Source organism: Caretta caretta, chromosome 7 (assembly GCF_965140235.1).
Source record: "Caretta caretta isolate rCarCar2 chromosome 7, rCarCar1.hap1, whole genome shotgun sequence".
Classification (NCBI taxonomy): domain Eukaryota; kingdom Metazoa; phylum Chordata; order Testudines; family Cheloniidae; genus Caretta; species Caretta caretta.
Window position 1 is genome coordinate 45,112,399 of NC_134212.1, and position 11,025 is coordinate 45,123,423.

The window sequence follows — 11,025 nt, forward strand, 5'->3', positions numbered from 1 at the left end:
CCCAGCTGTTTTATTCTAATTAAGGCAGCCACTTGTTCTTTTCTCCCTGAACCAATCGTGTCTGCTGCTCTGCTGAGTAAATCCTGCCTCGTGGGAGCCAGGCAGGTTCCTCATCAGTTCGGCTAATTAATGACGGGTTTAATACACTTTGCAGTTCTGAGGGCAATCGCCTCTCTCTCTCTGACAGCAAACTTCAGGACAGTTTCTCCCTCCTGCCCCCTAACCACCCTCCCTGCAGAGATAATCTTAGGGAAGGCTCACAGGAAAAGGCAGGAGGGGAGCAGCCCCTGGTGCAAACATTGAGGGGACGGGGGAAGAGCTGATGGATGGGGTGGCTGAGGTATTAAAATAAAGGCTACCCCTAATAGAATATGAACTTGCTGCCCCTGCAGAACAAGGCAGAGGCTTCAACCACAGGGCTGCACAAACTGTGCTAACAAGGCTTAAATTAGATATAGGTGAGCTCAGATTTTCTTCTCTAAGGGCCTGCTCCTGAAAGGCATTCTCCACTCCCACTGACTGGGGTGAGAGCTGAGGACCCTCAGAGCCTGAGAGGGGGCTCTTGGCACCTTGCACAGGGGGCAGGGCTTTGGAAAGAACACAGACTAATGGGGTTTGCAAAGTAGTTTGTGAATCATCCCAGCGGGACCCATCCCACTAACCCCTTTGCTTTACAGAGTTGGCGTGCCCCTGTGTCTGGTGATCTAGTCAGAGCCTTGGTGGTACAGGGCTATGCTCAGCAAGCCCCTGAACACTGGTGGGGCGGCATTCCAGTTGGTGGGTGGTTTGGTTCCTGCCCTAGTAGATCAGCAGGGCCTTAGTGGCTTGGGGGCAGGCGGGGCAGAGACAGCCTAGCGCTTAGCAGCCTGCGTGAATTGCAAGCTGATCAATGACCCCAGCGCCAGAAGAAGAGCATCCCTCGCTCATCCATGCACATTTAAATTGAATTGCTCTGCAAATGAGCTTACTTAGGAGGGCAGCCTGTGGCGCAGAGGCAATTTGCAAACTAACAGTTCCCTTGGGGAGCCCTTTTCCCGCTCCAGGCCAGGGAGAACAGCAACGTTTGAGACCAGACAGATGCTTTGCCACTAGCTCCCCGTGAAGAGAAGCGACACCCTGAAACAAGAGAGCCAACCCAGAACAGGGTTGTATTGTGCTTTCTGTAGCACCATCCCCGTCTGCAGGGCTTCACAAGCGCTCAGAGAGGCAGCCTTTGCCCTGGGATGCTGACGCTAACTCAGAGTGAAAGATTAGGGTCAGGTGTGGGCGCAGCTGGTGTCAGAGAGGAGATGGGAGGTGGTGAGGCAAAGGGAGGGAGTGTATCTCAAAGAGGTGAGATGGGGCAGTTAGGGGGCACCAGATGGGGAGGCCTCCTCAAGCACGGGGAGCAAGGTAACAAAGGTGAAAGGGCCCATGGGAATTAGTCACCTAAATGCCTATGAGGATCTGGGCCAAGGTCCATTTGTGGGAGGAGGAGCTAAAGGGAGCACTGCAGAAGGGGGCTGGGTGGGGAGCAGAGCTATAAGGGTCATGCGTTCGTACAACTCCTCAAAGGGGAGGAAGAGCAGCAGAAGCAGATCACTGAGAGGGCTGGGAAGGCATCCCCATCCGCCCATGAGCTAATGTGCTGTAATTAGCTACGTGCCTGGTGGTGGGGAGGGAAGGATGCCTGACTGGAGGGAGGGATGGTTTGCTGAGGTATAGATTACCTGGCCTTCTCTTCCCCTGCCAGGCCCAGTCTGGGATGAGCTGTCAGATTCCTGCCCACATTCCTGGACTGACTGACTCTCTTTTCCACCCTTCTTACAGCGGAGTGGAGCAAACTGCAGTGAGGCCCAGCTTGGGCAGGTTCCTGGCATGGAGCTCACCGGCCTTCAGGCGACATAAGTGCCCCATGCACCACACCATGTTGCTGTTGCTGCTCCTGTGCCCCGAGCTGCCTAGGGGTCATAACCTAAAGCCATCCTTGCCCCCCATTGTGCCAGACCGGCCCTTTCTGGTGGCCTGGAATGCGCCAACGGCTCGGTGCTGGACTTCCTATGAGGTGCCCCTCAGCGTGGCTTCCTTCAGCCTCCTGGTGAACGCGCAGGAAGACTTCACAGGCGGCAACGTCACCATCTTCTACTATGACCAGCTGGGTCTGTACCCCTACTACCTGAACACCACCACGCCGCCCGTGGCCGTCAATGGCGGCTGTCCCCAGAACGCCAGCCTGCTGGACCACCTGGACAAGATGGCCAGCGACATCGCCGCCACCATGCCCTCGGCCTCCTTCGCTGGCCTGTCCGTGATCGATTGGGAGAACTGGAGGCCCCAGTGGATCCGGAACTGGGACAAGAAGAACGTCTACCGGGCCATGTCCGCCCAGCTGGTGAGGCAAAGGAACCCACGCTGGCCCGACGAGCAGGTGGAGCTGGAGGCTAAGTGGGAGTTTGAGACGGCTGCGGCCAGGTTCATGGTGGAGACCCTCAAGCTGGCGCAGTTGCTGCGCCCCGGCGGCTGGTGGGGCTACTACCTCTTCCCCGAATGCTACAACTACCACTACTGGGATGACTTTGAGAACTTCACTGGGGGCTGCCCCCAGGTGGAGGTGCAGCGCAACAACAAGCTGCTGTGGCTGTGGGAGCAGAGCAAGGCGCTCTACCCCTCCATCTACATGGAGGAGGTACTGAGAGCCTCCCCGCAGGGCAAGAAGTTTGTGCAGGCCAAGCTAAGTGAAGCTCTGCGTGTGGCTCAGCTGCCCTCTGCCAACCACTCCCTGCCTGTCTTCGCGTACGCCCGGCCCTTCTACAGCTACACCCTGAAGGAGCTAACCCAGGTGAGATACCGTCCCTCCTCCTCCTTCCCACTCTCTGGGCATAGCAACCCCTGCAACTTGTCAACAGTAGGGAGCAAGTCCAGGACCTTCAGCCCTGACGGCGCTGGGAAGGAGCAGGTCACTGCTTTGTGCATCAGGCAGGCCTGGGGGAACGGGAAGGGACCATCAGGAATTTAATTCCATGTGAAGAGTTTAGCTTCATGTGATGGGGTTTCCCCCCTAGCCGTTCCCCTGTCCCCATCATGGCTGATCCCACATTAAATGCCAGCCACTGTGAGCAGGGTTCCAGGATGCTTGCACTGCACCACCATGGGGTCAGGGATCCTTTTTAAATTCTGCTATCCCCACTAATGACTAACTCCCAGTCCTGGCTTGGGCATGAATCCCTACTCGACCCCAACTAGCAAACACCACTTGCTAGGAGGATTCCAGCCATCCCATGGGCCTGGCCTTAGCCTTTGCATAACTGAGCTAACAAAGGCGGTGGTTACCCCCAATCCTGCACAGTGCTAGGGATCAGCGTGAAGCCAGCAGGATTGAGGGTAACCACCACTCTGCCTCTTAGCAACCTGACAATGCAGAAGCCCCAGCTGCTGCCTAAGTAAGTTTCTTGGCTTGCACTGGGGAAATTCATCAGAAATTCCCTTGATTCGGCTGGAGCTGTTTCTACCACCCTTTTGCTTAGCTTTGTTTTTCTGCATGTTTTTTAACTCAAATGGTGTTAAAAGTGATTCCAGTCTTGTTTACACTGCAGCTTTGCCAGAAGTCTAGGTGAGCATCAGTGGGAACGTTCGATTAAATACAGTAGCCTCTGTGTAGACCCAACCTGTCTATCTAGGGTTCTCCATTTGCTCCCCCTCAGTCCCTGTCCATCTGCGGTCTCACACATGCTGCAGACTGTCAATCTTTCAGAGCTGAGGCGGGGGGAGAGAGAGTATAAAGATGGATGGTCAAAGTGGGGCAATTAACATAAGATCCCTTGCTCCGCCAGCCCTCACCCTAATCTTCCACCAAGCCTCTCTTGCTGTTTGATAAAGTTAATCTAACAGCATTTAAAGGCTGGGACCAAGAGCGGAAGAGCCAAAAGCAGGCCTTCCAGGGCTCACGAGCTTTCCAGCTGAATCTTTCAGGCCCAATGCATTGGACAAACAGCTGTCTACACGGAAGCTCTGAATGGGTCAAGGTATCGCTAATTACAACCGGCTAAAGAATGCGCTCAGGGGGATCAGCAGGGTGCTACAGAACCATTTACCTTCAGGTTACTGGTTCAAATCTGGAGCAGACAGGGACTGACCCAAAGCTGTTCCTAGTTTTCCACCCTGGAACGCCACAGAGCGAACGGGCTACGGAAGCTAATCTCCCCCCTCTTTCCTACTCATGGCCCCTTCAACTCCTGGCTCAGGCACAGCTGCGGGCTGCCATAGGGAGCCTTGCGCACCTCTGCTGCCCCCTCTGCCCCTGTCCTGTGGAAAGCGAGCTCCTGTTTCCAGCACGGTTGCTCACTCACCCTCCGTAAATTCACATGAGTACTTGTCCCGCCCCTGCATACAGCGTTCTACACACTCAGTCAATGCTTAACGCCTATTACCCCACGCTCCATTTCCCAGCACTTTGCCCGGACCCTGGCTCGGCCCCGTCGTGCTTTCATGCTGCAGTGGGGGCTAGAGCTAGAATAAGGCCAGCTGCGCGGCGTGAGCCGTTGTACACCGTACAGCAGCGCCGTTAGAAACCCCGATTCTTCATGGGCACCTGTCACTGGGTCTTAAAAACTCACTCCAGGCTGCAACCTGGAGCCCTTCTGCCTTTCCCTCCCCTGAGGGCCCAAAGTGGTTTGGACTCGCACTCCGAACAATGAAAGGGAGGAGGCCTAGCTGATATCCTGCCCTAGAGGGGGCTATCACAACCCCAGAGAGGGTCCTGCCCTGACCACCACTGAGCACTTGCCAGGCAGTAACCCCCTACACAGGGCCTCGCTGCTGTTTGGCAGCAGAACAGGGAAAGGAACTGAGTCACCTTGATGCTCGTGGGCCTGGCTTTGCCGGACTCTCTCAGCTGCCCAGCCAGCTTCTCTGTGCTTGGTGTTCTCACTGGGCTGCTGGTTTCTCTTGTTGCAGACAGACCTGGTGTACACAATCGGGCAGGCAGCAGCCATGGGGGCTCACGGGATTGTCCTCTGGGGAGGTGTGGAATATTCTCGCAACCAGGTAATAAAGGCTGCTTGTGGAGTTACCATTGGCTGTTTGCGCGATTTTGGGGGGGGGGGAGACGACAAGGGGCATGCATGCACACCTGCATCTGGGATTGGGGCCCTTTACTTGCCCCCCAAATGAACACCCCATAGCTCCTCCCTGCCTTAGCAGCAGGGGGCTGGATGCACCTCCCCCTGAGCACTGCTGTTATGTACATTTGAGCTGGCCCTAGGAGTGCTTGGGGCGACACGGGGCAGATCCAGCTTCCAGCAGTGGCAGCAAACTGGCCAAGGACTGAGTAGGCTGTTGAAAGTGAGCTCCCTGCACCAACGCTCCCTACTCTTAAGGGCTGAGGTGGGGCCCGGCCCCTGCCAGCTAAATGCCAGTTGTTGCTAGAAGGTGGGTGAGGGTTTAAGGTAACATTTTTTTCACAAGAGGCTGGCCTGAGACCTGCCAGCTCATCACAGGGGCAAGCAAACAGCTCTTGGAGGTTAACTGCAGCCTGGTACACCGGTTTGGAATTGGAGCAGACAGCTTGCTGTGAAGGGAACTACAGCCCATTAAATAAAAAGAGAAGCTGGTGTTTTGCTTAAGGCACTGAACTAGGCCTCAGGAGAGCTGGCTTCAATTTCCAGGGCAGTTACAGAGACCCCATGTAACTTTGGGCAAGTCACTTAATCTCCTTGCCTCAATTTCCCCTCTGCAACATGAGGATAGCAGCACTGCCTTTGGCTGTCTTGTCTATTATTAAATTCTTCAGAGCAGGGCCTGGCAAGTTAGCTTGGGATGATCTATTTGCCATAAACCCACGCTGATCCCCTCTTTTTAATTCTTTATTAACAGAGTATACAACGGCCATTCGCCCAGAATTGAAGTCAGGCTGACAGGCCTACAATTATTCAGCTCATCCCATTAACCCTTCTTCAGTACGGGCATAACAGTAGCTTTCTTCCAGACCCATGGAGCTTGGTCCCTGTTCCAAGATTTATTAAAAATCAACAATGGATGCAAATGATAAAGAGCTGCTGGTTTAAAGATGTCTAACTTTAGTAGTTGCTGTTTAACATCCTCCTTAATTGCTTGTTATTAGTCTTCCAGCAGCAACAAGAGGCCTCAGCTGGATCGCTATGGGCTCCTGCGCCCAGTTGAGGTCTTTTAGGTACTCCTAGCAGACTAACAACAACAACCCTGAGGAGAGAAATTAAAAGTAATTTACATTTTCAAATGGGATTACTCAATTCCACAATTGAGAAAGAATACACTGCTTTAAAAAAAAAAAAATCTAATAACAAATAGGAAAAAAAGAAGGGACGGTGATAGCAATTAATGTAAATTAGAAGCCAGACATTTTAGAAGATTGATAAGGGAAGCAAAAAAACCATGAGAGGAAATCTATTGCCAAAAGAGTTAAGGACAGCAAGGAGATTTTTAAATATCAGGAACAAAAGAAATCTTAACAATGGTATTCAGCTATTACTAGGTGGAAATGGTAGAATTGTCAATAGTAATGCAGAAAAGGCCCAACTATTCAAAAATATGTCTGTTCTGTATTTGAGAACAAGCCAGATGATGTATTGATATCAGATGATTATGGAATACTTTCCATTCTAAATGAAGGCGGCTATTGAACAGCACCCCCTAAAGCCAGGCACTCTTAAAATCAGCAGACCCAGCCCATTTCCACCCAATACTTTTAAAAGATCTCTCTGGACCCTTAATGTTGATTTTTTAATGACTCTTGGAATACCGGGGAAGTTCCAGAAGACTGGACGGAAGCTAACATTGTTTCTGTATTTCAGGGTAAAACAGGGTGACCCAACTAATTATAGGCCTGTCACCCAGAATTTGATCCCAACCAAAATATTGGAATGGCTGATAAGGGACTCAAAGAATTTAAAGGAGGGTAATTTAACCACTGCCCATCAACATGGTTTATGGAAAATGGCTCTTGTCAAACTAACTGGATATTAACTTGATACTGCATTACAAGTTTGGCTGATAAATAGAGTTGATATTCTATACTTAGACCTATGTAAGGCATTTGACTTGGTACCACATAGTATTTTGATTAAGAAATTAGAATGATACAAAATCAGCATGGCACATGTTAAATTGATTAAAAGCTGGCTAGCTGTTTAATTACATTTTGGAACTTGGGAATCATCATCAAGTGGGTTGTCTGTTGTGAGGTCCTGCAGAGATGGTTCTTGGAGTAGGAGGTTATATTACCTTTCTATTTGGCAATGAAGTAATTTCAGTGTGACAGCTACTGGAATACTGTGCCCAGTTCTAGTGTCCTGAATTCAAGACAGATGTGGATGAATTGGAGAGGGCTCAGAGAAGAGCTGCAAGAATGATTGCAGGAGTAGAAAATATGCCTTACAGTGACTGAGCTCCTGGAGTCTGTCTATTTAGCTCATCACGGTGAAGGGGTGACTTGATCACAGTGTATAAGTACCTACAGGGGCAACAGAAATTTAATAGAGGGTTCTTCAACATAGCAGACAAAGCGATAAGATCCAATGGCTGAAAATTGATGCCAGACAAATTCAGAGTAGAAATAAGGCATTTTTTTAATAGGAGGGTAATTAACCATACCAAGGGTTGTGGTGGATTCTCTAGAACTAGAAGTTTTAAAGTTAAGCCTGGATGCTTTTTCTAAAAGATCTGGTCTAGTTCAGTCACAGCTTTTGGACTTGAAGCAAGAATTAATCCAGGGAAGTCCTATGGCCTGTGTTATATGGGTGGTCAGGCAGGATGATCACACTGGTTCTCTTCTGGCCATAGAATCTAGAATAGCACAGCCTGTCTCTGGTGCATAACTGCTTTAATTTTCCTTCTCCAGCCCAACTGTGTAAAGATCCAGAAATACCTGACTGGCACCTTAGGCCCTTACATCATCAATGTGACCAAGGCAACCAAACTCTGCAGCCAGTTTGTCTGCAACAACCATGGCCGCTGCCTTCGCAGGAAGATGGATTCGGACAGCTACCTGCACCTGGACGCGAGCTCCTTCCAGATCCGAGTGGACAGAGCCACCCACGGACCGCATGTGTCCGTGAAAGGAGCCCTCACCACGCAGCAGAGGGACAGGATGAAACAAGAGTTCACATGTCACTGCTACCAGGGCTGGAGTGGGGAACACTGCCATTCCCAGGGGCAGAGCAACCGGCTCTGGGCATGGGACCTGGGCATCCCCATGGTGGTGATGTCTGCAATATGGACGTGGGGCATGTGACCCACTTTTGCAACAAATTATTTTCCATGTGAATTTGTGAAGCCTGTGACATGACGTGAACCCCGGAAAAAGGAATGACAAGGAAGGAGGAAAAACAGCAGCAGGTTCTGTGCATTGGCAAGAGGTCTGGAAAGTTTCCAGACATTTGTGAATCCCACCAGCTCCCATGACCCCCTGTACATGACCCCTCCCTCCGCAAAGGGGGTGACACAGTGTAGATTTTTCCCAGCATTCTTTGCAATATTTGCAGGGTGCTATCACATTCCTCACTTAATTCAGTGACTTTCTACCAGCACAGAAGCAGCTTTAAAAATATTTATGGTGCAAATTTTCCTGAATCACAGCCAGACAAAGAACAGTTTTCTATTGCTCCTTTTTGAAATATCACGCTGGTCAGGATTAGCTGTTTACAATAGAGTTACCAATAGCCACACTCTTGCCTCTTCAAGAACCATAAACATATTTAAATACATTCCTATTTATATGCAGAGTGGACTTATCCTACTCAGATTGTTTTTAGGTGCCTTCCCAATGTGACCGGTGCTATTTTAACTCCTGGATGTGTGTGTGGTGGTGTTCTCCCTCTCTTTAAGAGTGTGGGCTGATTTTTTTTAAATTAAATATTTTCCATGTGAATACCACGTTTGTGGCATACAAGCCTGGCCCCTGACTGCTCCACCTAGCCTGGAAGTGCAAGCTGCCCCAGGAATAATCTCCAGCCTAGCTTGGAGCAATCCCCTTGGAGATGGGCAGCAAAGCTGCTAACTGAAGAGGACTCCTGTCCACTAGGAAGCGCCATGAGACTAGGGAGGAGACTTTCCAAGGGCAGTCAGCCACCCAACTCCCTTTGAATTTACCTCCCTTAGGCACCTTTAAACAGCCCAGCCTAAACTCTCTTCCCACAGGGTACCTTCCCCTGAACAAAGGCTGAAGTGGTTTGAGTCGTGGGAATTCTTTACTCACCTAACCAGGAGATTGCCTCTGACTCCATTTTAGGTAGTCCAGCATCAGAAGACGCTTAGGCCATGTCTACACTATTAAGTTCTGTAGGCTTAACTACATCAGTCTGGGGTATGAAAAAAACACTCCCCCCAGCCGACATAGCTATGCCAGTAAAACCCTCAGCCTAGACACAGCTACGCCACAGCAGATAGCTGCTGCTGTCCTAGCTAATGTCCTTTGGAGAGGTGGTGTTCCAACACTGGCAGAAAACCCCCTTCTCTTGCCATCCATTACAGCCACACGCGGGGCTCCTTTAGTATAGCTATGCCAGGAAAGCATTTACAGCATAGACAAGGCCTCAGTTGCCCCCCACCCCCAAACAATAGCACTGCAAGACTTCCTTTCCCGTTGCAGACTGCCCTGGAGCTATATCACCCCTATGGAGAGTCAATGAAAACATTCCACTTAGTTAACCACAGCTGACACATTTACACCTTCTATCACTCCATGGCATCAGGGTGTGCTCAACATGGGCCAGTCCAGGAGACATTAGGAAGCATGAAGGGGGTCAGGGCAGAAGATACAAGAGCTCAGTCACCCACCCGTGAGATTGAGGCATTTGTCCTTACAACAAAAGAATGGAGGTATCATTTCCCACAGTGCTTTAAATTCTCAGCAGAGACTCAACAGAGCACACAGAGTACAGCTACTCCTCCCCATTAGCCTGGACACAGGCAGCCAGGCTTGGGCCTTGAGCCCGTCTCTTGCTACCACTGCACCTTGTCTGAACCAGGGGAATCACTAATTAGCAGTTGAAAAAGGTTGAAATTAGGGTTGAAAAAGGCAAGCTGGAGATACTGCACCAGTTGAGCTAATCAGTTTATTCCTGCTTGAAAAAGGGGTAAATACCAAATTGGTGCAAACCCTGCCTTACCTTTGTCTACACTTAGAGTTCATCTGGACTCTGATTTAAAAGGGGACAGTTAGACACGTTAGCAGATACATTCTATAACTCTAGAGTAGACGAGACAGCCTAGACTTCAATGTGAGTTAATTGGTAGACAGGAACCCAAGCCTATACCCTCGGATTCAGCTCCACCCATTTAGAGCGTGTTAAAATCGACAGGGTCTTGTCTACACTAGTTTTAGAACATGCTAGCCAGCACCTTTGAATGATGCACCTTCAAACTCTAATCAGCTTGTCCACAGCCAGCTGCTCAAACTGGGTTCTTCCTGAAGGTAAACTCGGTCAGCTCAAATCACGGTTGTATTTTAGTCACCCTGGCCACACCCTTTAAAAGCATGGAGAACTGAGAGTGGAGAGTCAGGTCTGGGCCACCCTTGGGAACTCTGACAGGCACAAGTTTGAGAGGGCATTTGGAAACCCACTGCAGAGGGGGCCCTGCCTCTAGCACAAGCTGGAATCTGCTCCCTCTCTGTGTACTGGAGCTCGCACTTCTAGGCCCAGGCCTTCCAGGAAACTGGAGCAGGGTTAATAATAATAATAATGCAGTGACGTGCTTAGAGCAATTAGTTTGATCCTCCTGGTGTTTTGCTGCCTGAATGCCCAGCCTCCTTTTCCACAAGGATTTCAAATACTCATTTGACCTGGGGCCCATAGTTTTACTACTCACCCATCTGCTCTGGCCCCTCGCCCACTGCCTTCCTCTGCTATAGGACGGCGTTCCCCGCTGCAGACGGCTGAGCCCCGCAGAAGGGCCTGTCCACACTAGCACACTGACTATGCTGGGGGATTGTGTGGGAATCAGAGTGCGCCTCAGCTGTGTTACAGCATGGCATGGGAGTGGAGCGAACGAGTGGTCACAGCCACGCTCCTG

General features: G+C 50.6%; 1 protein-coding gene across 3 annotated transcripts in view; it reads left to right on the forward strand.

Moving 5' to 3' along the window:
• LOC125639503 (hyaluronidase-4) overlaps positions 1 to 8,881 on the forward strand; it is a 32,301-nt gene extending 23,420 nt beyond the window's left edge. For 2 of the 3 annotated variants that reach the window (XM_048856738.2, XM_048856739.2), the window contains exons 2-4: positions 1,810 to 2,818; positions 4,933 to 5,022; positions 7,853 to 8,881. In XM_048856738.2, coding sequence (XP_048712695.1) covers positions 1,810 to 2,818; positions 4,933 to 5,022; positions 7,853 to 8,245 — 1,492 coding nt within the window. In that variant the 3' untranslated portion in view covers positions 8,246 to 8,881. Of the gene's footprint in view, positions 1 to 1,690; positions 2,819 to 4,932; positions 5,023 to 7,852 lie in introns of those variants that run through there. The other variant, XM_075130605.1, reaches the window with a different exon arrangement.
• Positions 8,882 to 11,025: the final 2,144 nt, after the last annotated feature.